The 25,994-nt window shown below is 44.4% G+C and overlaps 2 protein-coding genes across 3 annotated transcripts; both read left to right on the forward strand.

Annotated features, from left to right (window-relative positions):
- Window positions 1-1,734: 1,734 nt before the first annotated feature.
- On the forward strand, window positions 1,735-7,484 carry LOC112258559 (male-specific lethal 1-like 1). Of its 2 annotated transcripts, none has more exons than XM_024432999.2 (9): window positions 1,735-1,870; window positions 2,643-3,468; window positions 3,848-4,053; window positions 5,301-5,566; window positions 5,794-5,864; window positions 5,964-6,031; window positions 6,202-6,326; window positions 6,576-6,648; window positions 6,766-7,484. In XM_024432999.2, the coding sequence occupies exons 2-9, from the start codon at window positions 2,791-2,793 to the stop codon at window positions 6,854-6,856; spliced, it is 1,578 nt and encodes a 525-aa protein (XP_024288767.1). In that variant the 5' UTR covers window positions 1,735-1,870; window positions 2,643-2,790; the 3' UTR covers window positions 6,857-7,484. The 2 variants fall into 2 exon arrangements, with proteins under 2 accessions (XP_024288767.1, XP_024288769.1); XM_024433001.2 differs by having other exon boundaries at window positions 1,828-1,904.
- Window positions 7,485-7,816: 332 nt separating this feature from the next.
- LOC112258560 (protein CASC3-like) lies at window positions 7,817-25,371 on the forward strand. Its single transcript, XM_042327332.1, is given in 14 exon segments — window positions 7,817-8,027; window positions 13,632-13,656; window positions 13,796-13,851; window positions 14,789-14,995; window positions 15,111-15,256; window positions 15,433-15,606; window positions 16,105-16,241; window positions 16,244-16,975; window positions 17,578-17,639; window positions 17,783-17,891; window positions 19,268-19,384; window positions 20,725-20,927; window positions 21,137-21,327; window positions 22,793-25,371. Coding segments are annotated over 13 exon segments (2,328 nt in total). The 5' UTR covers window positions 7,817-7,829; the 3' UTR covers window positions 21,299-21,327; window positions 22,793-25,371.
- The last annotated feature ends 623 nt before the right edge of the window (window positions 25,372-25,994 follow it).

Raw genomic sequence — 25,994 nt, forward strand, 5'->3', positions numbered from 1 at the left:
TTGTGTTGCTACCATGTTGTTGTCATGTTGTGTTGCTACCACGCTGTGTTGTCATATGTTGCTCCCTTGCTATGTTGTTGTCTTAGGTCTGTCTTTATGTAGTGTTGTGTTGTCTCTCTTGTTGTGATGTGTGTTTTGTTCTATATTTATATACATTTATTTTTAATCACAGCCCAGTTCCCGCAGGCCTTTTGTCTTTTGGTAGGCCGTCATTGTAAATAAGATGTCTTTCTTAACTGACGTGCCTAGTTAAATAACAAAAATAGAGGAAACCTCTCACACTATCCTCCATTGGATCAGCATCCATGTGACATGCAGAAGAAAACATTAAAACCTCATTACCATTATTGAGAAGAATTCCATAAATAAAATAACGTAAAGACTATTTAACTACCCCGCGGTTTTATTATAGCATTATGTAAAACATATATATAATCCTTAGGTGCATATTTTGTCGCAGGGTCCCCGGTGCTTCATGTGAGCGCTATGGCACAGTGGACGGTGTTATGGGTGTAAGATGGCACAGACATTCAAACAGACGGGTCTGCCAGCCAGAGAGCGTGAGAGGAGTGTCAACACTAATAAACACTGCAGCGGATATGCATGGTCACCGGGCTTGTCCACGTGACAGGGGCGCTGTTACGATCAGGCATACTTGAGTGGGAGCCGATCCTCTGCTATTTTCGTGGGAAAAAAACACTTTAGATCATCCACTTTAGCATCACCCAGTCATAGGCTACATCAATGTAAACACTTATCAGAGGAGAGGTAGAGAGACATGTGAGGGAAGAAGCGCCACATAATCTTGGATTTGTATATCTCCATATTATATGCCTAGGCTATAGTCTATTCGGGAAAAACGACCTAGGACGAGGCATACCGTTTTCTTTTTGAATGTTTCTTTGTATTAATAGGTTATTGTTAAAATATTATAGTAGGCTATTACTTTTTGGCTGTTGAAGTTGGCCTATCCATGCATGCTTATGAAAAACAGTTTACTAAAAACAGGTGTTGCACCTGAATGCTACTTTACAGTGATGGGTGGGACTGACACCCGTTTCAGTATGCCCTCTTGTGGTTAAAGAGCAGCATTGATCCACAGTGATTTACACCAATGTAACAGCCTGTGGTCTCTACTGTAGAATATGTTGAGATATTAACTCATTTACAAGAAAAGTGGTAACATGTAATGGTTTATCTCCAACAAATCTTCAATAAACATAACTCCCTTACAAGATAGGGAATTAGGGAGCCCAGAATTGTCCTCTCCCCAAATAGAGAAGAGCCCAAACTAATATCAAGTAAGCAGATGAAATGCCATAGCTGTACTCGTTCCACAATATATATATTAAAAAAATCATTGGTGGTGACTGAGCCAGTTGCCAATTGGTTGCACCTAATCCCAGTGTGAATGGAGAAAATATGACAAGAACTCTCTCGACCATAACAATTTCATCATGGTTGCATGATTGTACAAGATATATTAACTACAACAAATTGTAACAATCATAAAAATTAGGTAGGAATATGCATTTGTCTTGGCATTTTTATTATGGGGCGGCAGGGTGGCCTAATGGTTAGAGCGTTGGACTAGTTGGACTAGTAACCGGAGCTGACAAGGTACAAATCTGTCGTTCTGCCCCTGAACAGGCAGTTAACCCACTGTTCCTAGGCCGTCATTGAAAATAAGAATTTGTTCTTAACTGACTTGCCTGGTTAAATAAAGGTAAAATAAATAAATAAATTGGGCAATCTTTTGAGCTCAGCGCAACCGCTCGCTAATTGACCAATCAGAGGCGAGCATACAAGGAACGCATGCGCATTATCATTATTTTAAAACGACCTGAGAAGAGGGGCATCAAGGCGATAGGTGAGTTCGAATGAGTACAGAGAATATCAAATAGGTAGGTGGCCTTTAGTGAGAAGTGTAAAGCACAATGTGTTATAACGTTCAAGAGAAAAACTTAACTTTGTAAAGCGTTTAAAGTTAAAATGGCGTCAAATGAGACCGGGTTGGTTGAAGGCAAAGTGGCTGTCATTGTTTTGCTTTTTGCTGCGGACCTAAAATGGAGGACTTGGCTAACCAGTTAGCTGGCCAACTAAGCGACTGCAGCTCTGCTGTAACGTTTGTTATTCTAGAACTGTTTCCCTTGTAACCAAGCAATTGCCAGTCCCTGCATAATGTTTTCTTCAAACACCAGCTAGGTCAATACACATCAATACACATCATTGGGTAGCCGACGAAACTCAACTCTTTAATGATTGTATAAGCTTGCTAACGTTAACTACCTCGTCTGCTAGGCATGCCTGTATTGTTGCGATGCAAGTCAGATTATCTCCGGGTTGCTCGATTGTTGTTATTGTGTCAGTTTGTTGGTTCATGTGTCAATATCGTACAGATTATTCATGGGCGTATAGAAATGCGCGAGGAGGGAAATTGTAGTTAGTAGCAACCAGAGATTGAGAACGCTAACGTTATTAGCAAAGTGGCTTCCTTAGTTGGGCTATATCTGATGTAAGAGAGGGCATTGTGGCTGATTCCTGTCTGTTTCAACATTTGATTTTAGTTAGTTTATGCCTGATAACCTTGTCTATGTTGAATTAACTGTGTGCCCATCTGACATCCCTCCCTTGTATTTCAGGCTTGCATGGACATCTAGACAGCCCACTGCTGAGGAGAAACGGCATCCACGGTGTGAGATCAAGCTCTTTGTGCCACCAACGCCCCTGTCAGGAGGACATTGGTGGGCGTTGGTTGGCAAGGGTTCTGGTGGTGGGGTTGCCACGACAATGACATCCACTGTGTTCACAAGTGGAGGATATAAGCTAGACACAGTAGGGAAGATTGATTTGGTCAAAGCTCCAGCAGGAGGAACACCAGATTCCTTCATTGGCCTGAGGAGGGAGCCAAGTGAATACGTCATCGGAGTCCCAAACGTGCTGGGCAGTATCCACAACAGCAGCGGCCAGCAGCTCCACGGGAAAGCCAAGGTGGTGCCAGGACAGGCACCGATTACCTGCAGGCCTGGATCTGGACAGAACCCTGGGCTTGGGTCTGGGCAAGAGGAGAACTGGGTGATCTTTGGAGCCCAAACTCCCCAGGGCAAACCAATGGGGGGCGATGGCACCACACCAGTCAAGAGCAAGACACTACTAGGACAGACAAACAGCAATATGGGCAAGATAGACCTTGCAGTGCTCAACACTATCAAACAGCCCTGGGACGATGCAGTGTGTGGCAGGGAGGTCAGAGGGGCTACTACTGCATCAATCATGGGGGCACAGTCATCAGAACACAGCCCAGATGGCAAAAGAGGGAATATTAGGAAAGGACCTGGTCACTCCCCTACACAGACCAGCTGCATACGCCAGATCCTCCTCCTCCAACTGGAACTCATTGAACAACAGCAACAGCAGCTCCAGTCCAAGAGCAAGGAGATAGATGACCTCAAAGCTGAGAAGGAAATGGTATGCTAGCAAACACAATGCATAACATTTCAATTGTCGATCGTGGTCAGCATATTTTGTGAAAAATTGAATTTTCCAGAATAACCAGCAGTAGGTATTTCACCTCCAACCTAGGCCAGCTCCACAATGCCACCAGTGGTATTGTGATGTAATAGCAGTGCGGCACTATTATGACATCATTGTTTCGATGAAGTGTAAGGTTATTGAAGTCAACTAAATTGGCCTCAATATATTTTTGATGTACTCTTATGGACTGTAAATCTCAAGTGTTAAAGAGAATAGGCTACCCTTCAAGACAAACTATTTAAATGCCAAATCATAAGGGGGTATAAACCTCACTTTAGCCCCACTGATGTGACACGTTTTTTCACTACTGCAGCTCATGGCGCGGATCGAGCGCATGGCTCGCCGTCTGCAGCTAGGTAAGAAGGATGGGTGTGACCAGTGCCCCAACCACATCCCTAGCCTGCAGGAAGACCAGGTGGCAATGCCAGGGACACCAGAGGGGCAGGGGCTGTCTGAGTGCCACAGCAGCCATACACCCCGAACGCTGAATTTTGGCAGAGGAGGCAAGGGCCACAAACGGTAGGGCTCCACATTCAGTTTTTTAAATATTTTTATTTTTTTAACTTCATGATATGACATACTTCCTAGATCAGGCCTGGGCAATTATTTTCCATGGATGGCCACATTAGAATATAGTTTTGCCATTGTGGGCCAGAATCATATTACAAGCTCCTTCCACAAACTTGGCCATCTCACGTTTGTGTGGTAGGAGAGATTTGCATGACCTGACTCTGACTTCCAACTGGTGATCCCGCAGCTGAATTAACTTTAGGAGACGGTCCTTGCTTGACTTTCTTGGGTGCCCTGAAGCCTTCTTCACGACAATTGAACCGCTCTCCTTGAAGTTCTTGATGATCCGATAATTGGTTGATTTAGGTGCAATCTTACTGGCAGCAATATCCTTGCCTGTGAAGCCCTTTTTGTGCAAATCAATGATGACTGCATGTGTTTCCTTGCCGGTAACCATGCTTGACAGAGGAAGAACAATGATTTCAAGCACCACCCTCCTTTTGAAGCTTCCAGTCTGTTATTCGAAGTCATTGAGAATGACAGAGTGATCTCCAGCCTTGTCCTCGTCAACACTCACACCTGTGTTAACGAGAGAATCACTGACATGTCAGCTGGTCCTTTTGTGGCAGGGCTGAAATGCAGTGGAATTTTTGATGGGGAGATTCAGTTCATTTGCATGGCCAAGAGGGACTTTGCAATTAATTGCAGTTCATCTGATCACTCTTCATAACATTCTGGAGTATATGCAAATTGCCATCATACAAACTGAGGCAGCAGACTTTGTGAAAATGTATATTTGGCCATGACTGTATTTTGATGTCGACTCTTGCTAGAACATCCTACATTCATTGTCTACCTTTCTTTTAAATCTTACTAATTTTTGCACAATTTCTAGCTAGCTACTATTTGTGACTGTGGCGTGTGTGTCAGCCTGTCAGTCAATGTATGTCCTTGTGCAGTTATTTATACGTGCCTTCAAAATAAATGTCCAACAAGTGGTGGGAGTTAAATCATTACACAAAGGCAAGTATTCATCAGGCTTTTAATTTGAATAACAAATACGTTTTTCAAAACTTTACTATCGCAAATTCTTTGATCTGAGCATGATTCTGCAGGCCGTGTTGAATCAGGTCGCGGGCCCAGGCCTGTCCTAGATCCATACATGGATAGATATATCTATGTACTGTAGATTCATGCAAAGCCCCTTATTGTCCCTCACGCAATTCCTCTAAAGTTTGTTTTGTTCTTGTCAATAGGCGTTTCCTCTTCCAGGACCCCAGGGCAGCCAAACGACGTGCCCAAGCCAAGGCCTCCCAGTCCCCACACAATGAGGCGCTTCTCCCCAAAGAGGAGCCTCTGGACGGGGAAGAGTTTTCGGATGGGTCTCCTGGGACCTGCTCGGCCGCCACTGAGGAACTAGACTACCTGTCCACCACGGACATGTACCTGTGTCGCTGGCATGTGCCTCCCCTGTCACCAACTTCGCGGGAGCCCTCACCCAAGAAGGAGGAGCCTGTGGCCAGTGAGTGTTACAAACTGTCATGAAGTGGTTGTATTGGATCCCCAAAAAATAGGTAAACGGGCAAAATAAGTATGAACAGCACATAAGAAGGCTGAGACTTGGGCCTAAGTATTTTGGAATAGGCCACATTATTGCTTTTTGTTGCTTTATCTTTTGTAAAATGTGTGCAAAACAGGATTTGTAAAATTGCATATGTGGTGGAATGACCTTCTCCCTCTTGTACACAGTTCCCTCGTGGAAAGAAAACCTTATGGAGCCCCTGGGAGAGGAGGAGGAGGCGGCATCTGATATCCCTGAGGTGGGTACTTGTCTTACTCTGTTTGAAGCCCTATGCTGGTGGAAGTCCAGATTAGACCCCTGGTCAGGAGGTCTAAAGTCCAAATGTTTTCTCTTACAGAATCTGGATGACAATGTCTTCCTGAAGCGCCACTCGAAGCATGAACTGGATGAGAAGAGAAGGAAGAGGTAAGGGAGGGCTAGAGTTTTCACTATGCTCTGTTTACTTTGTCTGACCAACTCTTGCTCTGAGTCTGTGTGTTTCTCTGGCATACCTCTTCTGCCTTTCTTCTTATTTTTGTGTCCCTTATTTTGAACTTCTGTTGCTGTGTTCACTCTCCTTCATTCACCTCCCGTAGATGGGACATCCAGCGGATCCGTGAGCAGCGGATGTTCCAGCGACTGCAGCAGCGCATGAACAAGAGGAAGGGTATCCAAGAGAGTGAGCCAGAAGTGTTCTCCTTCTACCCAGAAGCCGAGGATGGTAAGCCCCACCTATACACTGAATTTTTAGATACAACTGCACTGTTGGAGCTAGGAACACAAGCATTTCGTTACACCCGCAATAACATCTGCTAAATATGTGTGTGACCAATAACATTGTATTTTTTAGATCTGGCCAACAAGCAACTATCCCATTAGTAATGTCTGTTGAGATTAAATGTAGTCAGTTGAAATACTGAGCAGGGTCTTGGACTCATCACTTATGAAGGTGTTCTTTCTCTCTCCTCAGTGGAGTCCCTCATGATCACCCCCCACCTTCCAGTGGTGGTGTTTGGCCGACCTCTGCCAAAGCTGTCAAGACGGTGAGTTGAGTCATACGCACTGGTTCTTAAATAACACCGAGCCAAACATCACTTGAATATAATCTGAGTGCTTGCTTCCTAAACTAAACCCCTGTGTTTCTCTATTCACCCTTGAAGGATCTTTGACCTGCCCTGGCTGGACGAGCGAAGCCGCTGTCGAGTAGAGGTGCCCAAAAAGCAGACCCCCCACCGGACCTGCCGAAAATAAATAAATCTGTCCTTTCCAGCTGAGTTCAAGAGAGGAGACACCGGCTGGATTGGTGCCAGGCAGCACCCCTCTGTGTGAACGTCTGCCTTGTTATTTGGGAGAGTACTACAGACGGGGTGGGGGAATTGCATGCCACAATCCCCTAAAATCAAAAGATGCACTGTGCCACAGTTTGGTCATGGTTGCTGGACGGCAGAGCGGATCCTATTGTTTGTTCATAGTAGGGCTGGTTTGGAAGAAGACTGAGGCTGGTGTGAACTATCCAGGAAGAGCAGAGATGTTTGTCTCCTCTAGAGTCCCACTGGGTTCATTTGAGGACAGTTTTCCTCTGCAACTTCACTCACAAAATTTCCCAAGAAAAGAAGCTCAAGTTCTACAAACTGTTGATGTTGTCATTCACATTGACATGCCTCATATTTGAACAGAGCAGAATGACTCTGTCTCCCATCTGTATGTGATTGCTGTTGCATCCTATAGAAAGGAGACTTGTTGGAGATAAAAGGAAAAAAACATTGGTCATAAGGAGTGAGATGTGTTGAAAGCGCCTCAGCAGCACTTATGGTTTGTGTTTCAAACAAGATGTTGTAATTAAAAAAAATGTTTTATGAACATGATTTTGTTTCTTTTGGATGGTGTCTGTGCCTGATTTTATAAATGTAGGAGATACAATTCATTTAAAGCACTGGACCATAATGGGAATTAGGTATGAGTGAACGTGAATATCAATGTGTCTCTGGATAATAATTCATATTCATTCAACTCTGAGGGGATTTATAATTTTGTTCATAGGTGTCATCATACTGACTTAATCGTTCAAATATGCTTCAACAACCAATTAACGACACTTTCTAATTGAAACGATAACTTGCCAGAGAGATTGAAATGCCTTGATTAAAAAAAACTCGGAGGCTAAGGCGGAATTGCGTAACTAACATTCACCCATAATTCCTGTCATTCTTCCGGTTTCCTTTATATGATTTCTAAGATGGCGGACCGGCGACGGCGAAGGAGGCGCGCGTCCCAGGATAGCGAGGAGGACGATGAATCTGGTTCGGGATCGGAAAGTGGAAAGTCCCTTTCGCCAACGACAAAGCCCCGAGTACGGGATCCTGAGCCAGTTGAGGCACCAGCTGTTCGTGTGGTGCCGAAAAACGATGCTGAATCCGAGTGTGTGAGTGTCTTGTTCTCGAGACGCAAAGCCGATCGATTTAATAGTACTTGATTAGTTGGCTAGCTAACGTTAGCATGCTCACTACTATAATTAATGGCTGGGTCAACAAGTCACCCGGCTATGGTAATGGCACAGTACCGCGCGGATAGTTGTCCACTGGTTAGGCCAAACCGCAACCCCATGTTTTGCGTTTGCTGCGTTCAGCTAATGTTGCTCATAAATCAACCAACTCGCTCATGTTTGGCCGGGAAACGTGTGAAGGGCCAAACCGTGAACTAACTAGACAAGCCAGCTCGTTTGCGCTAGTTTACTTTGTTTGGTAACGTTAGCTAGCACGTTTACCGCGATGGTAACGCGTTGGCTAATGGTTAGCAAGAGGAAAATGTTTTAATTTAGCTAGTTACTGTACTATCAGTGTTTTAGTTAAGTTTATAAGCTAGCTAACGTTGGTGCACGTTATGTCAGTAACTTGCTAACTACTGTAGTAGCTAGATGCTAATGTTAACTAAAGCCACAGGGAGTTTTGATGTTGTTGGGTTATTTCATCTGACTATTAAAATGTGCAAATTAACGTCGTTAGCTACATAACGTTACAATATTTGCCTCCAGTCACGCCTCATCTAGTAATTCTTCTTGACCAGTAATAATCTTGACTTCACCCTCTGGTTTTGAATGGCCACTACCACAAAGCTTGTTGATATTTATCTAAATCCATAGTGATGTGAGGAATCCATGTTTGGCACAATAAATGGTGGTTTTAGTTAATTTGTTACAGGGACAGTGTACATTAATCAACTTTTAGGTAACCGTGCCGGTTTTAGCCAGCCGGCTAATTTTTAACAGCTAGTCCTGGGCAGGTTATTCAGAACAATTACAATAACAATACAATCAATGAGCAGTGAGCACATGCAGAGCAACATAGGAAAGGCAACACATAGCATGCAGACAGAGCAATAGCACAAAAAGCAACAGAACAAAAGTGGCAATACACAGTTTGGGATTAAGTCTGAATGGCCTTTAGCCATGTCTTTGTTTTTTTTGTAAAAGGTGTGATAGATGAGGCAGTTGTGTGTGTTTTGATAGCAGTGTGTTCCAGACATGGGATGCTCTCATGGAGAAAGCCAATTGACTAAAGCTGCTTTTCCTTAATTAAGGGAACCATATAGTCACCTCATGTTAGACCTTGACGATCTGAAGCCATGGGTTTGGGTTTTCTTTCTAACAAAAGTACTAAATGGGGTGGGGGGGGCAAGGCCATTTAGGATCTTGAATACAAGACCAATGTCGGTGTATTTACACAATATTTTTTCCAACTCAGGAGCTCATGCTTTCTGAGGATGTAACAGTGATGATGGCTATTGGGCTTTCTATCAAGCACTTTGAGAGCCTGTTTGTAGACAGTCTGAATTGGTTTTAATACAGCAAGCTTGGGCCCAACTAGTCAAGCAGTATATTAAGTGTGTGAGTATCAGAGATTTGAAGGTACAGTTTTGCTACCTCTGCAGTCAAACAATTTTGTATGAATGGAAATTAGCTAGGTTGAATTTGGTTATTTGAGTTACATTTTCACCTGCTTTTTAAGAGGTCAGAATCAAGTATGAAGCCCAAGGTACTTAAAATTGGATACCACCTGGAGCTTCTCCCCTGACACAGTAACATCTGTTGCCCTCATTGTGGAGAACATGCAGACTTTTTTTTTTCCTTCTTAGAATTGAGATGCAAACATGAGTCGCTGAGACGCTTTGTAACCTGGACCATTACACTAGTGAGTTCTTGTGCAGCTTGTTTGCTCGTTGCATGCACATATATCACTGTATCATCTGCATACATTTGAACTTAAGACCCAGTACAGGCAGATCATTAATGTACAGGTTGAACAGGAGGGGCCCCAGTATTGACCCTTGGGGCACCCCCATGTCATAGCTGAGAGTGGGCGACAGCCCATTGTTCACTCTGACACGCTGAGTTCTGCCTTCACGGTATGATTTCATCCATCTCGAGTCATCGGGGGGGAAAGTTGAACTTGGACAGTTTTGTGGTGAGAACCTCATGGTTAACCATATCAAAAGCTTTCCTTCGGTCAAGAAATACAGCCCCCAATAACACCCCTTTGTCCATCTTGGACTTCACATTTTCCAGAAGAAAGCAGTTGGCTGTTTTTGTGGAGTGTTTAGCTCTGAAGCCAAACTGCATGGTGTAATGTGATGGGGCTGTTGTTGTGGGCAATCAGTTTCTCTGCTACACACTTTTCAGCAACCATCAACACCACAGGTAGTATACTAATAGGCCTGTAGTTACTCATGTCAACATGGTCACCTGATTTAGATGGCTGTTATCATAGCCAACTTTCAGGCCCTTGGAAACACCCCCTGACCAATAGATGTTGGTGACCTTAGTAATGGGACTAATGAGTGACTGTGTAGTTTAAGAAAGGTAGAGTCCAGCCCAAACACATATTTTGATTTAGTTCTTTAGTGAGCTAATCACCTTGTTCACCTCTGACTCAGAAACATCCCTTGTGATGAAGACCGGTTCAGTGTCATTCATTAGCGCTGACCCCTTAAGAAACCGGTGGAGGGGCTCTGTGTCAGTACCTTGACATAGTCAACAAAGTAGGAATTGAAGGCTGTTGCTATTTCTACTCCATCCTGTGTTAGACTCATTCACGTTGATTTCTAGTCTTTTTGCAGCATTACTATGGTTTTTCCCTGCTATTGTTTTTTTAGATTTGCCCAGATGAATTTAGAATTTCCCTTTGCTTCACCAGTTATTTTTATAAAAAAGTTTGCCTTGGCCTGTGATTTCTTTCATCACCTTATTTCTCAACGGGGTTAACCTAAACTCAGCAAAATGAGAAACGCCCCTTTTTCAGGACCCTGTCTTTCAAAGATAATTTGTAAAAATCCAAATAACTTAACCGATCTTCATTGTAAAGGATATAAACACTGTTTCCCATGCTTGTTCAATGAATCAAACTATTAGTGAACATGCACCGGTGGAATGGTCGTTAAGACACCTAACCTCTTAGACGGTAGGCAATTAGGGTCAAAGTTATGAAAACTTAGGCCACTAAAAGGCCTTTCTACTGACTCTGAAAAACACCAAAATAAAGATGCCCAGGGTCCCTGCTCATCTGCGTGAACGTGCCTTGGGCATGTTACAAGGAGGCATGAGGACTGCAGATGTGGTCAGGGCAATAAATTGCAATGTCCGTACTGTGAGACAGCGCTACAGGGAGACAGGACGGACAGCTGATCATCCTCGCAGTGGCAGACCACGTGTAACGACACCTGCACTGGATCGGTACATCCGAACATCACACCTGCGGGACAGGTACAGGATGGCAACAACAACTGCCCAAGTTACACCAGGAACGCACAATCCCACCATCAGTGCTCAGGCTGTCTGCAATAGGCTGAGAGAGGCTGGACTGAGGGCTTGTAGGCCTGTTGAAAGGCAAGTTCTCACCAGACATCACCGGCAACAACGTTGCCTATGGGCACAAACCCACCGTCGCTGGACCAGACAGGATTGGCAAAAAGTGCTCTTCACTGACGAGTTGCGGTTTTGTCTCACCAGGGGCAATGGTCGGATTCGCATTTATCGCTGAAGGAATGACCGTTACACCGAGGCCTGTACTCTAGAGCAGGATCAATTTGGAGGAGGAGGATCCGTCATGGTCTGGGGCGGAGTGTCACAGTATCATCGGACTGAGCTTGTTGTCATTGCAGGCAATCTCAACGCTGTGTGTTACTGGGAAGACATCCTCCCTCATGTGGTACCCTTCCTGCAGGCTCATCCTTACATGACTCTCCAGCATGACAATGCCACCAGCTATACTGCTCGTTCTGTGTGTGATTTCCTGAAAGACAGGAATGTCAGTGTTCTGCCATGGCCAGTGAAGAGCCCGGATCTCAATCCCATTGAGCCCCCCAGAAATGTCAGAGAACTTGCAGGTGCCTTGGTGGAAGAGTGGGATAACATCTCACAGCAAGAACGGGCAAATCTGGTGCAGTCCATGAGGAGGAGATGCACTGCAATACTTAATGCAGCTGGTGACCACAACAGCTGACTATTACTTTGGATTTTGACCCCGCCCCATTGTTCAGGGACACATTATTCAATTTCTGTTAGTCAACTGTCTATGGAACTTGTTCAGTTTCTGTCTGTTGTTGAATCTTATGTTAATACAAATATTTACATGTTGAGTTTGCTGAAAATAAACGCAGTTCACAGTGAGAGGACGTTTCTTTTTTTGTTGCCTCGTTTACGTCTTTCATGCTCTAATTTGGACTTCAGGGCTGTTTTTAGAGCATGATCTCGTTCTTTCTTCAGTTTCTAGATTTCTCCATTTAGCTAAGGAAGAGAGCTCTTTTTCCCAGGTTTGGATTAGATTTTTGTTCAGGAAGTCATTTATTGTAGTCTGGATTGTGAATAGAAAAACTTGACTGTCAGCTTTCACATCTGTATAGGACAAGATAATTCCAGTTAATTCCCTCAATCATTTAATTCACTCTGAATGGCTTGGTCATTTAACGTCTTTTGGCGCGTGAACCGCTAGCGGGACACCTACAACAACATCTGAAATTGCAGAGCGCGAAATTCAAAATACAAAAATTGTAATATTAAACATGTATGACACTTGTATTTTCATGCTTAATTTATTGTTAATCCAACCGCATTGTCAGATTTCAAAAAGGCTTTACGGCGAAAGCATACCATGTGATTATCTGAGGACAGGGCCACACACAAATACTTTTTCAACCAGCACAGGCGTCACAATCTCACATTGATTAAATAAATCGCTTACCTTTTTGAAGATTTTCCTCTGTTTGCAATCCCAAGGGTCCCAGCTACACAATGAATGGTCGTTTTGTTCAATAAAGTCCTTTTATATCCAAAAAAGTCAGTTTAGTTATAGCCAATGATCTCAGTAATCCACTCTTTCAACAGGCATACAAACGAATCCAAAATGTTTCCGCTAAAGTCCGTCCAAACAAGTCAAACAATGTTTCTAATTAATCCTCAGGGACTCGAATATCTGAATAAACTATTTAATTCACGCGTCAACAAAACTTTTCTAATGAGACACCTTGTAGTTCTTCCAACTACTTATTTTTCAAAAAACAAGCCTGAAACCCTTTCTAAAGACTGACATCTAGTGGAAGCCATAGGAACTGCAATCTGGGTCCTATCTATTTGTATTTCCCCTTGGCAAGCACTGAAATGGCCTGTGCTGTAAAAAATAAAATTCAGGATGGATTTTCCTTGGGCTTTTGCCTGCCATATCAGTTCTGTTATACTCACTGACATTTTAACAGTTTTAGGAACTTAAGAGTGTTTTATATCTAATGCTACCAAGTATATGCATATCCTAGCTTCTGGGCCTGAGTAACAGGCAGTTTACTCTGGGCATGTCAGTCATCCGAATACCAGTATGCTAATGAATTGAGGATACATTCCTAGTGACACAGATCCCCCCCTACTAAATAATTGACGTACGGGTTGGTATTGTGTTTGCGTGACGGTGTGTAGGCTACATACTGTTGTTATTTGTTGTCAATTCATTCACATTGTTTGACTAGTGTTATCCTTTCTTAACAGGAAAGTGAAGATGGCGTAGGAGAAGGTGAGTCAGTGTTTGGTGACGCAATCCAATGGCCTATCTAGAATGACGCACACATCTGAAGCATTTCCCATTTGGATCACACCACTGTTAAACAGTTGATGTACTTGTTTCAGACACATTTGAATGTTTGTTTTTGCAGCTGTCCTTTCTGACTATGAAAGTGCAGATCCTGAGGAGAATGCCTCACATTCAGAGGTGAGTTGCCACTGATGAACAGAGTTATGCTGTAGGGTAAAATGTTAATGTCATTTTATGTTTTTTATTTGCATGGACACTTGGGCAACATAGTATTTGATGAACCAGATTTTTTTTTTTTTGAATTTCAGTAATGCAGGCTTCATGAGGCTACCCCAAGGTTCCTCCTCCTCCCAACAGAATAGCCCAACTAGTGGATTGGAAAGATCATGATGTATCTAACTTCCAAAGTATTTGAGACAAAAAAAATTAATCAACCATGAAACAAGAGTCCCTCCAGGATGTAGCTGTTCTGCAACCCATATTGGTTTTGTTGCTAAATCAACATTTCCCAGGATATTATGTGAGGTCTTGCAAATTTGACCAATCCTGCACTATTACCTCATAAAACAGTCAAATTATCGCATACTGATCACCACACAAAAAAAAGAGAGCTTACAATTTCAACCAATCACTGCAAATGTACTGCATAATATGGTCCAGTTAAGCACACATCAACAGACCTTTCCCTCGTCAGTGAAATTTTGTAACAAATTGGACAAAATCCTCACATGTTGCCATGTGAAATGTCAGAATTGCTGCAGCGAAATCCTGGATGGACTGAAGAGATGAGCAGGTTTCAACCATTGATACAGCTACCGGTATTTCAGAACACAGACCTTCTGCACTGTAGCAACCCCTAGATGCAAGATACAGACAAATATTTTTTTTTCAATTGATGTACTCATGCATTGCAATGTCCATGATGGTACTGGAATCCTCTTAATGAGGTCTCAACTGTGGTTCTGATGAGAAGTTTAATTTGTCCACTATGCATGGCCGCTTTTGACTGGAATAAGTAGGACTCTAAGGATATTTGCATTGATCTCTCTGACAGCATCTTGATAATGATACACACGAAGCAAACTAACTCAAGTCTTGTATTGTCTCTCTCAAGGGAGGTGAGGAGGAAGAGGAGGAGGAGGAGGTCCCTCCACCGGCTGCTGGGCCCAAACCCAGTCCTACTGCCGACACCCCTGCTGCAGAGGGGGAGCTGCAGGAAGGAGGGGGGAAGGTAGAGGAGGGTGAGAAAGGTTTGAGTAAAGAAGTGAAGTGTGAAGATAAAGGCAACCTGGCAGGGGAGAGGCAAAGCGGGGATGGACAGGTAAAATGGTTAATTTAAAAGAAAATGCATACATGCATGCATGCGTATATAGAAGTGCATACAAATATGGGCCTCTTGGTCAATCATTTTGAGTAATTCTACTCCGTGTAACCAGGAAAGCACAGAAGACTCTGAGAATAAAGGTGCTAAACCAGGCCAGAAGCTGGATGATGACCAGGATCGTAATAACCCAGCCTATATCCCCCGTAAGGGAATGTTCTTTGAGCACGACGTCAGAGGAAACGCACAGGAGGAGGAACGGTAAGGGGGAACGGAAAGTTTATCATTTTTATTCATTGAATGTTTGTCGTTCAACTGAAACTATCTAAACGTGACCAACAACCACACAGGATGGATGACTCCTACTAATAGACGGATGTCATTTCATTGGTAAACCTGTTTATTGGTATATTTGCTGCTTCTTTCCTGTCCTCCAGGCCGAAGGGTCGTAACAGGAAGCTGTGGAAGGATGAGGGTCGCTGGGAACACGATAGGTTCAGGGAGGAGGAGCAGGCGCCCAAGTCACGTGAGGAGCTGGTTGCAATCTACGGCTATGACATCCGCAACGGAGGTGTCTCCAATGAGCGGTCCTATAGACAGCGCAAGCCCAGGTACTACTGTCCCTCAACTCTACTGTCCCTCAACTCTACTAACCCAGTGTTGAAATTCCCATGTCTCTGAAAGCCTGTAACACTAACCACCATTATTGTCTATCGTGCCAATTTATATTAACAGGCACAATTTATCCCCTTACAATGTCATCTCACAAATAACAGCAATAGTCGACTACATGAGTGGAGAATCATTTTTGGCTTGATGGTCACTTTGAGATAAATAAATAAAAATTGAGCAGAGTCGTGCAGGTTTCCTGGGCCGATTTGTTAGTCAAAAGCTATTTGCGTGTCTGAAAAGGATAAATAATTTGAAAATATATAGGTCCATTATAGTTTCTGTATATTTTCTACCTCGTTTTAGATGTTCAAAAGTCGCCTGGAGTGTTTATAAAGATAAAATAATCAAAACATAATCTGGCCCGTGTACCATAATTTACCAACCGCTGGTCTACTAGCAGCTTGTCCTCACACTAGCCTCCTCTCCTCCCCCTGCAGACACAGCACCTCTCCAGTCCGGGACAAGCGCTGGCGGGACGGAGACGGGGAGAGGCCCATCCATACCTCCTGGCAGCAGGGAGGGAACCCCAACAGCCGTAGCACTCCCCTAGCCGTGGCCCTGCAGCAGTCTGGTCCTCCCCCCTCAGCAGCCCCCAACACCCAGCGCAACAACAACCCCCTAGGCCCTCCTCCCACCCCCCACCCCGGGGCTTCCAGGGCAACCGCCCCCAGGCCCAGTACAGGAATGACAGAAACCAGGAGTCTCAACGGCCAGGCCCCAAGGCCGAGCCCCTCCAGACCCGGAGCCTACCGCCCATGGACGGGGAACGAGGCCCCAGGGGCCGGGGGAACAGAGGGGCCCATACGGAGCACAGCTCTTCGGTAGTGGTGGAAGAGATCCGCAGTGAGGAGGATGACGAGCGCAACACGACAGTGACAACGTCTCAGTCCGTCTACCACAATCGCCACTACAGTGGCAAGGGAGATCGAGAAAGGGACTCTGCACCACGGCGACAGGAGCAGCAGCGAGGGGGATCTGCTCCTCCGGCAGACAACCCGGTTACCCGCGATGCCTCCCCGGCTCCGGAGCGGCCCGTGGAGAAGAAGTCGTACTCCCTAGCCAGGAGGACTCGCACCCGGGCCACTGAGCTGGACAAGCAGGCCTCTCTTGAGGAGCCTGCCTCCACAGTGTCTTCCTCGGCACTGACAAGTGAGCCGTGGCAGGGCCCCAGTCAGAGCCAGGGGGATGCTGGAGACAGTAGCCAGGCAACGGTACTCACAGGGCTGGACCAGGACCTGGCCAGACTAAGCCTGGCTGGACAGAACTGGGCCCAGAACCCAACTTCGTTTCTACGCGCTGAGATGAGGGGTGAGCCTTCTCTCTTTTGCCCTCGCTCTACCCCGTTCTACTTCTCTCTCGCTCTACCCCTCTTTTTTAAATTATTATTATTTGAGTAATATGGAGTGACACACATCCTCTCATAGTTCCAGCAGCACTGTTACAAGCAGCTCAGTCACCACTGCACCAGCAGCCCTGGTGAAGCTAAGCAGCAGCTCCCTGGTGCAGCACTGAGTCAGTCAGTAGGTCAGTGACCATTCAGTGAGGCTGATTGACATAATGAGGCCATTAGTCAGTGTGGAGCAATGGGGGGGCCAGCAGTGTGCGAATGCAAGTAGCTCTTTTAAGCCAGCTAATCCACTCCGTGCAGGTGGTGGTGTGTCCTTGCATGCTGTCTGGAGCCTGGGAGGTTTTCATCATGCAATACATTGGAAATAAAATGTCCTTTTTGCACCCAAGGTTTAAAGTGCCTCAAGTACACATTTTGTCAGGACAGAAACCTGAGTCAGAAATACACATTGGTAGCTGGTTTGACATGAAGCGTATAAGATGTATCTAAACCGCAGCAGTGGATCAGGTAGTTGGATATGTTTTGCTTGGGTGTTGTCAGTCCTTTTTTCGTCTCGTTGCAGGCATCCCTAACTCTATGCACATGGGTGGAGCACCTCCACAATACAGTAACATAGAAGAGCTGGTGAGTAGGCCAACTTGTGGTGACTTATGTACAGAGATGGGTTTCTGTTGTTTTATATGTTGCCTTCAAGGAGAAGTGTGGCGTTTTTTACCTGACATTTTGAGTGGTTCGGTCAGCTCTCACCCTCTTTCTCTCCATCTCAGGGAGCTGGTAACCGGGCAAAGCGGTACTCGTCCCAGCGCCAGAGGCCAAGCCCGGAGCCCGCTCCTCCTATGCACATAGGGGTCATGGAAAGCCACTACTACGAGCCCAGTGAGTCAGTGCCACACACTACCACCAGAAGGCAGGGCACAACTGAAAACAAAACACTAGCCGGTATCTTCTTGTCCATAGGCTCAGAGCCAGGCTCTGGTCGAATCAGTACTAAACTACAACATGTTGTAGCTGCGTTAGAATGCTGTCTTAAAAATGTTAGGGTACACAGGTATCTGTGATAAACCATGTAGCTTATTTTGTTATAGTTTAACACATGATTGCCACATCAGATACGTTTGTATATATAGTGTATGTGGACACCCCTTCAAATGAGTGGATTTGGCTTTTTCAGCCACTTCCGTTGCTGACAGGTGTATGAAATTGAGCACACAGCCATGCTATCTCCATAGACAAACATTGGCAGTAGAATGGCCCGTACTGAGGAGCTCAGGAACTTTCAACGTGGCACCGTCATAGGATGCCACCTTTCCAACAAGGCAGTTTGTCAAATTCCTGCCCTGCTAGAGCTTCCCCGGTCAACTGTAAGTGTTGTTATTGTGACGTGAAAGCGTCTAGGAGCAACAATGGCTCAACCGTGAGTGGTAGGCCACACAAGAACGCGAGTGCTGAAGTGCACGGTCCTCAGTTGCATCACTCACTACTGAGTTCCGAACTGCCTCTGGAAGCAACTTTAGCACAATAACTGTCGCCGGGAGCTTCATAAAAGATCTAACATAACCATGCGTCATGCCAAGCGTCACCTGGAGTGGCGTAAAGCTCACCGCCATTGGACTCTGGAGCAGTGGAATCGTATTGCCTGAAGTGCTGTCTGATTGACAAATCTTGGTTTGGCGGATGCCAGGACAACGTTAGCTGCCCCAATGCATAGTGCCGACTGTGAAGTTTGGTGGAGGAGGAATAATGGTCTGAGGCTGTTTTTCATGGTTCGGGTGAAGGGGAATCTTAACGCTATCTAGACGATTCTGTTTCCAACTTTGCGGCAACAGTTAGGGGAAGGCCCTTTCCTGTTTCAGCATGACAGTGCCCCTGTGCACACAGCGAGGTCTGTACAGAAATGGTTTGTCGAGATCATGGTGGAAGAACTTGACTTTCCTGCACAAAGCCCTGACCTCAACCCCATCGAACACCTTTGGGATGAATTGGAATGCCGACTGCAAGCCAGGCCTAATCGCCCAACATCTGTACCTGACCTCACTAATGCTCTTGTGGATGAATGGAACCAAGTCCCCGGTGTTCCAACATCTAGTGGAAAGCCTACCCAGGAGAGTGGAGGCATAGCAGCAAGGGGGGGCGGCAACTTTAGAAATGTTTGACGAGCAAACCATGTAGTGTGTTTGGTTTGTTTGTAGAATGATATATCTGACTGTAGAGCGCTTACTTGAGTCTAAATGCTATATTGTCTCCTCCTGCAGTGTCTTACCAAGGACCAATCTATGCCCATGGCGACAGCCCCGCCCCCCTCCCACCCCAGGGTATGCTGGTCCAGCCTGAGATGCACCTCCCCCACCCAGGCCATCCAGGACACCCAGGTTAGTGTCTCACCTTGCTGCCAGGGGACCCAGGGAAAACGTGGTGAGGGCAGCAGTTACCCTCAACTAAGATGATAGATATGAACTCAGCCTGTGTCTTCTCTGGCAACAAAAAGGAAAGTCAATGACCAGCTTTCTTGAACCTCACTTACCTCTGTATAATCACCATGCACGTGAAGACATGTTCAATCAACTCAGGAATAGTATTGCTTAAATGCTCTCTTATTGAACTCAAATTAATTGTTATTCTTACTCGTTTAGTTAATAACTTTGTGCTTTTCAATAAGTGTTTCACATCATTAAAAGTTGCCTCAAGTGCCTCCAAACTAGGAATGTGACAAATGTGCAATTTTTTTAAACGACAAGAAAAAAAATCATAAAATGACATGCGAATTCACAATGCAGATATGGTTATTCATGACTGCTAGGGTGCAGTGGCGCTCAATCGACCCCAGTCATGGCTGCCAGCAATGATGGTAGGCTCTCTGTGTGCCTCTCCTCCATGCTCTGGTCAGTACAGGGGGCTTAATGTCCCACTTGTCATCAATGTGATGGCTCGTGACAGTGATGTATGACAGCCTGTTCAGACGTCCGACAATCTGTGGCGTTTGAGAGTTCACGCTTTGTACTTGCAGAGCAGTCATTGTATAATTTCTCCTTCCGGGCCATCACGGTTCTTTTTTCTTGTAGTTTGGTTCTAGATGTAGCATCAGGGCATTGAAGCTGATATCCTCTACCATTGCAATGGCTGCATATTAACTGCAGTTTCTGTAATCGGGGCTGTTATTTTATCCATCCCTTATCGCACTTCTTTCTTGTGAAGAGCCCGTGTCTCTTGTTTAGGGTCCTGAGCTGCTGCCAGCAATGTTTCAGGTCTCACGGTGCCTCCCTTTTTAGCATTGCACCTGTACTGCCACTGTAGCTCAATTCCACTTTGCAAAGTTAGCATTTCACTACCTAATTTAACCTCTCTAAGTATTGCCATACAGGACTGTCGCTTCCCTGTCTCTCACTCTGCCATTTTTCCAACTGTTAACAAGGAAGACGTGCAAAGTGCTTTATATTCTTTGAAAATAATGTCTCCTAACGTTACAGCATTGTTGCGTTAGGTATGTTTATTTTTCCGTTTGATGATGATCGGGACCTTCATTTTGTGATAACTAACTGCACTGTGATTTTAATTGTGTGTGTGTGTGGGGTAACACAAGTTTTTCGGTTTAGGGTTGTTGTTTTTTCTCCATTTTAAACGGCCCCACTCCTGACCAGAAATGCTGGTATGGTGTTGGCTACTTTATGGGCCTCAGTCTGTCTGGTCACACCCCCTCTCGTCTCCCCCTCAGGTCTACACCCCCACCAGTCGAGTGGCCCCATGCCCAACCCGGCTCTCTACGCTGCTCCCCCCGTCTCCATGTCCCCTGGGCAGCCCCCTCCACAGCAGCTGCTGGCCCCGCCCTTCTACCCTCCGCCAGGTGTCATGACCTTTGGGAACACCAACTATCCCTACCCGGCAGGAGCCACCCTGCCCCCCATGTACAACCCGCCGGTGAGACCTCTGCCCTCAAGACACCATAGCTACCACATCAGCATGTCAAATGTTGCTATATATTGTACCCAATGCAACACATTACTGTTGCAATATGCTGACAGCTCTGCAATTCAATACATATTTAGAAGTTATTCGACTCCACCCTTAACATTTAGGAATGTGTATTTACACACATGCATAAACCGTGTAACCTCCTCTCCCCTCAGGCCCAGTCGCAGGTGTACGGCCAGTCGCAGGTGTACGGGGGGGTGACGTACTACGATCCAATGCAGCAGCAAGCCCAGCCCAAACCCTCGCCTCCCCGGCGCTCCTCCCAGCCCGTCACCGTCAAACCTCCCCCACCAGAGGTAGGGTACGGCCCGGAGTGAGCCCCAAACCCCCAGCGACCCAACAACCGGTAAGTCTTCCCTCTCTCACCCAATCAAAACGCCAAGACATCGACCTGCCTCAGTCCTGACTGAATGAGTCGATGTGAGAGTAGGACGAAAGGGAAGGTTATTGTTTTAAAATATTTTCATCATGTTGAAAATGTGTTTTGGAGAGTTGGGTGGGGGAGGATGACAGAATAGGCCTATCCCAGAGACTGTTGCTGTAGGTCAAGTCATAACGTTGCCATAAAGGTGCTTGCTTCCCTCATTTTGTTTTTTGAGCGCTCGTTCAAAAGTAGGCACCGTGTCTAAATCAAATGGTGTTGTTTTGCCTTGGACACATGAAGTAAGGCCAGTGGCTCTGAGTCGGAGTAAAGTAGCTGAATGTGTGTTTCAGATCTCTGCTCTCCAGTTCGTTCTGACAGACGAGCTCCTCTTATCCCCTAGAGCTCCTCCTAAAAGCCCCCAGGCAATAATACTGTCTTCAAACTGATGTCTCTTTTTGAGATGTGAGTGGGCACACACACACACACACACACACACACACTCTACAAAGACGCGATTCAAAATCCCACCAGAGAAATGCTTTGGTGCAGAGGTAACCTTCAAACAAATGAATGCCTAACACCTAGCTGCATGACTGTCTCAAGACTTTTCAAATCAAATTTATTGGTCACATATGTGTTTAGCAGATGTTACTAAAGGCGAAAGGCTTGTGCTTCTAGCTCCGACAGTGCAGTGACATTTAACAAGTAATATTTAAGTTTCACAACATATACACGTACATCTAAGTAAGGAATGGAAACATATGTCAGAGCGGCATTGGACTAAGATAGTGGTACAGAATACATTATATATGTATGAGATGGGTGATGAGTAATGCTAGGTATGGAAACATTAATAAAGTGGCCAGTGATTCCTAATCTATGTCTGTAGGCAGCCGCCTCTGATGGCCTAGTGATAGAAGCTGTTTTTCAGTCTCTCGGTCCCAGCGTTGATGCACCTGTACTGACCTCGCCTTCTGGATGATAGCGGGGTGAACAGGCAGTGGCTCGGGTGGTTGCTGTCCTTGATGATCTTTTTGGCCTTCCTGTGGCATCGGGTGCTGTAGATGTCTAGGAGGGTGGGAAGTTTGCCCCCGGTAATGAGTTGGGCAGACTGCACCACCCTCTGGAGCGCTTTGCGGTAATGGGCAGTGCAGTTGCCGTACCAGGCGGTGATACAGCCCGACAGATGCTCTCAATTGTGCATCTGTAAAAGTTTTAGGTGTAAAGACAAATTTATTTAGCCTCCTTGATGAACTTGAAGCTTTCCACCTTCTCCTCTGCGGTCCCATCGATGTGGATCGGGGGGCTGCTCCCTCTGCTGTTTCCTGAAGTGAGCTCAATTGTATTGCTGAACCATGCATTCTTTTCTCCTCCTTCCAGCCAAAGCTCGCGCGACAGAACAGTTGTGCTGATTTGTCCCATTTCTGCTATTTTCCCTTTTCTCCAGGGCCGGAGTGGGAAGGCCAGTCAGATCCTAGCACGGCGTTCCGAAAGGCTACGCCAGTTGGAAGAGAGCGATAGACATGGAGACGGAGTCTGCAATCGAGGACCAGCACCACATGTGGAGCGGATTAGTTTATTTTTATTTTTATGTTATCTGGGATGTTATCCGCCGTGTGTTCAGGTGCCACATTGGTTGGTTGCCCACAATACTGAAGGGTTGTTGTTTAGGTTCACCTACCAGTGTTTTGCCTCTGAGGGGAGTGCGGTCTTAAAAACCCTATAAAACGTAACCATATAAAACCGTTAATGAAAGCCCTCAATAACAACTCCTCTGTAAACATTACGTGACACCCGACACCAATGACATTCGTAGATATTTGTTCCTTCTAACAATCTGTCGTTCAACTGTAGGTATATTCATGCAAAAAATGTGTTTTTAAGCTCGAACAAATGTTTAGGACTGGCTTAAATGTGTCATGTGAGTATTATGGAGAGAATCTAACTGGGATAGTTGGTCATTTATATGGGTTAGCTAGAGCTGTTTGTCCCACCCACCACAATCCTGCTCATTTTCTAGCTAACATTTACACTCTCCTACGTATTTATTTGAACAGTGGAGCAAAACTTTGAATGTCCCTCTACTCCAGCATTTTGGATTTGAGATCAAATGTTTCATACGAGGCGACAGTACAGAATGTTTTATTTTTTTTATTTGAGCTTCTTTTTTTTTTAGAAATGAACGGCAAACATTTTGAAGATGTCATAAATATTTGGATAAATTCACTTGTGTGTTAAAGTAGTCAAGTTTCTGAACACCTCTACATTAATGTGGATACTATCTTGATTACAGATACTCATGAATGAATCTTGAATAATGATGAGTGAGAGTTTGAGCCACAAAGATCTCGCTAACCTCTCACCATTGCCGATAAGTGGTTAGTATTTTTTTGGGGTGGTTATGATATGTATGCCTCTTAACTTTCTTACTCGTAATTATTTATGATTTATTTGTGATTATCCGTAGTCATGGAGACATCCTTATTAATGTTCTAAAACATTCTACTTTTATTTACAATATGTGACTCCCAAAATGACTACATTATTTACCATTCATTTCTATTGGGCACAACATAATCTGAAACGCAACCAAAACAAACTGAGAATGCATCCAAGTTTGTAGTTTAACTAGCTTGATGTCATTGCGTGCCATGAATATGGGACCAAGTACTACACTTGACTACTTTAATACAAAGTGAATTTCTCCAAATACTTATGACACCTTCAAATGGGGGTAGTAGATGCATAAAGTGCTTTAATCTCAAAACATAACAGATTTGTATGGAAGTACTTTCCAATTAATGGTGACATTCTTTAGTCACTGTATAAAACATTTAAATCTCAAATAAAAATGCTGCAGTATAGAGCCGAATTGGGGGGGGGGAGAATGTTGCTTAACTGTCCAAATAAATACGTAGTGTCCCATTTTCATCTCGCAACAGCATTGTAGGTCTTAGTTTTTATTTTATGGTTTCGAGTCTTGTGAACGCACACTTTTTAGATAAAGATTCAAACCTATATACAGATGGTGCTTACTTATAGCTAGTACCCTACAATTTCAACAACTTATTTTCCAGTTCTCTTTATACCTTCCACATTGCCCAGTTTCTTTAGTTATTTACGTAATACTGTATTACCAGAGAACCATTTAACCTGGCCTGAAACTGATGTACTTGACAGTGCTACTGCTTTCTAATGTAAGTGTATATAGATAAATGTATATTAAAGCCTGTGGTTTAAATAAGCAGAAATACTACCACCTTGTTATCAAATACATGGTTATGAATGGATAAAATGTTTTTTAAAAACGAGGCTAACTCTTGCTTTTGAAATGAAATGGTTGTTTGGAAGCTTGCCGTTTCCATTTTTTTCCCCCTCGGGGTCCTTTTGTGAAAGTGGAGAGACTGGTGAGGCCACTCTACCACTAAAATGGATATGATTTGTCTGTTTGCAGAACGTACTGCTGATCCCAAATGATTTTCCCTCAAGAAAATTCTGTTCACCAGGCAGCCAAATTCTGAATGTTTTCCACAATCAGATATGTTTCAGATCTGATTGGTCAAAAGACCAGTTAGTGTGGGGGGGGGGGTCAGAATGGGCTGTCTGTCTAAAAGCAGCCTAATAAACCTAACATACATGCATGTTATACATACATAGATATGATTGTGAAAGTAATTCAGTTGGTGCTGGTGGCTGCACACTGTTATAGTGAGTCTGCCCAAAAAGGGCAAGTTATTGATGCAACTTTAAATTGGCTTTTTTTTACCCTCCTGTATCAGTATAAACTGAATTGAGTTGTAATTCAATGTTTTTTTGTTTAGAAATGGCTGGTAAGAATGTTTTAAATGTTTTATTTTCTTTTCCTTAAGGATAAATTGGTTTGACATGTTTAATTTGACTAGACCTGCCAACACTGTGAGGGCTTGTTTGTTTCATAGATGTTTGAATATATATATACACGTTTTCTTGATTGTGGAGCAAGTTTTGTTTAGACTGAGGAACATTAAACAGAATATAGGAAAAAGATGATTGTCATGTGGTTGATTGGAAGGTATTGAACAGCTACCACTGGATGGCAACATTGTGCCTAGTCTTCTAACTAACTATCTCTCACATAGGCCTATTATGTGAGACATTGCTTGCTGTTTGGGGTTTTTAGGCTGGGTTTCTGTACAGCACTTTGAGATATCAGCTGATATAAGAAGGGCTTTTATAAATAAATTTGATTAAACATTTGAATCATTCACAAATGATTTTAGTCATTTAGCAGACACCGATCCAGAGCAACTTACAATATTGAGTGCCTACGTTGTGATACTTGTCCCCCATGGGGATCAAACCCACAACCTTGGCGTTGCAAGCATCATGCTCTACCAACAAAGCCACACGGGACTACAAACTAATATTCAATGACACAATTTTTCCTCTTCAGTTGACTAGTTAAAATAACATGAGTCCAGCCATCACATGACAATTGAATTAGTTGCATTTCACTGTTGAATTATAATGGGGCCATTAATGGATGTTAAAAATGGCCTATTTATAATGGCTGGGGCCAGCACTGAGACTGAAAGACTTCTTACTGTAGAGCTACAGAGATGAGTGACAGCTTGAGGGCAAGAGACATTAACAGTAGTCGATTTTGATTC

This window comes from Oncorhynchus tshawytscha, linkage group LG09 (genome assembly GCF_018296145.1).
Source record: "Oncorhynchus tshawytscha isolate Ot180627B linkage group LG09, Otsh_v2.0, whole genome shotgun sequence".
NCBI classification, from domain to species: Eukaryota; Metazoa; Chordata; class Actinopteri; order Salmoniformes; family Salmonidae; genus Oncorhynchus; species Oncorhynchus tshawytscha.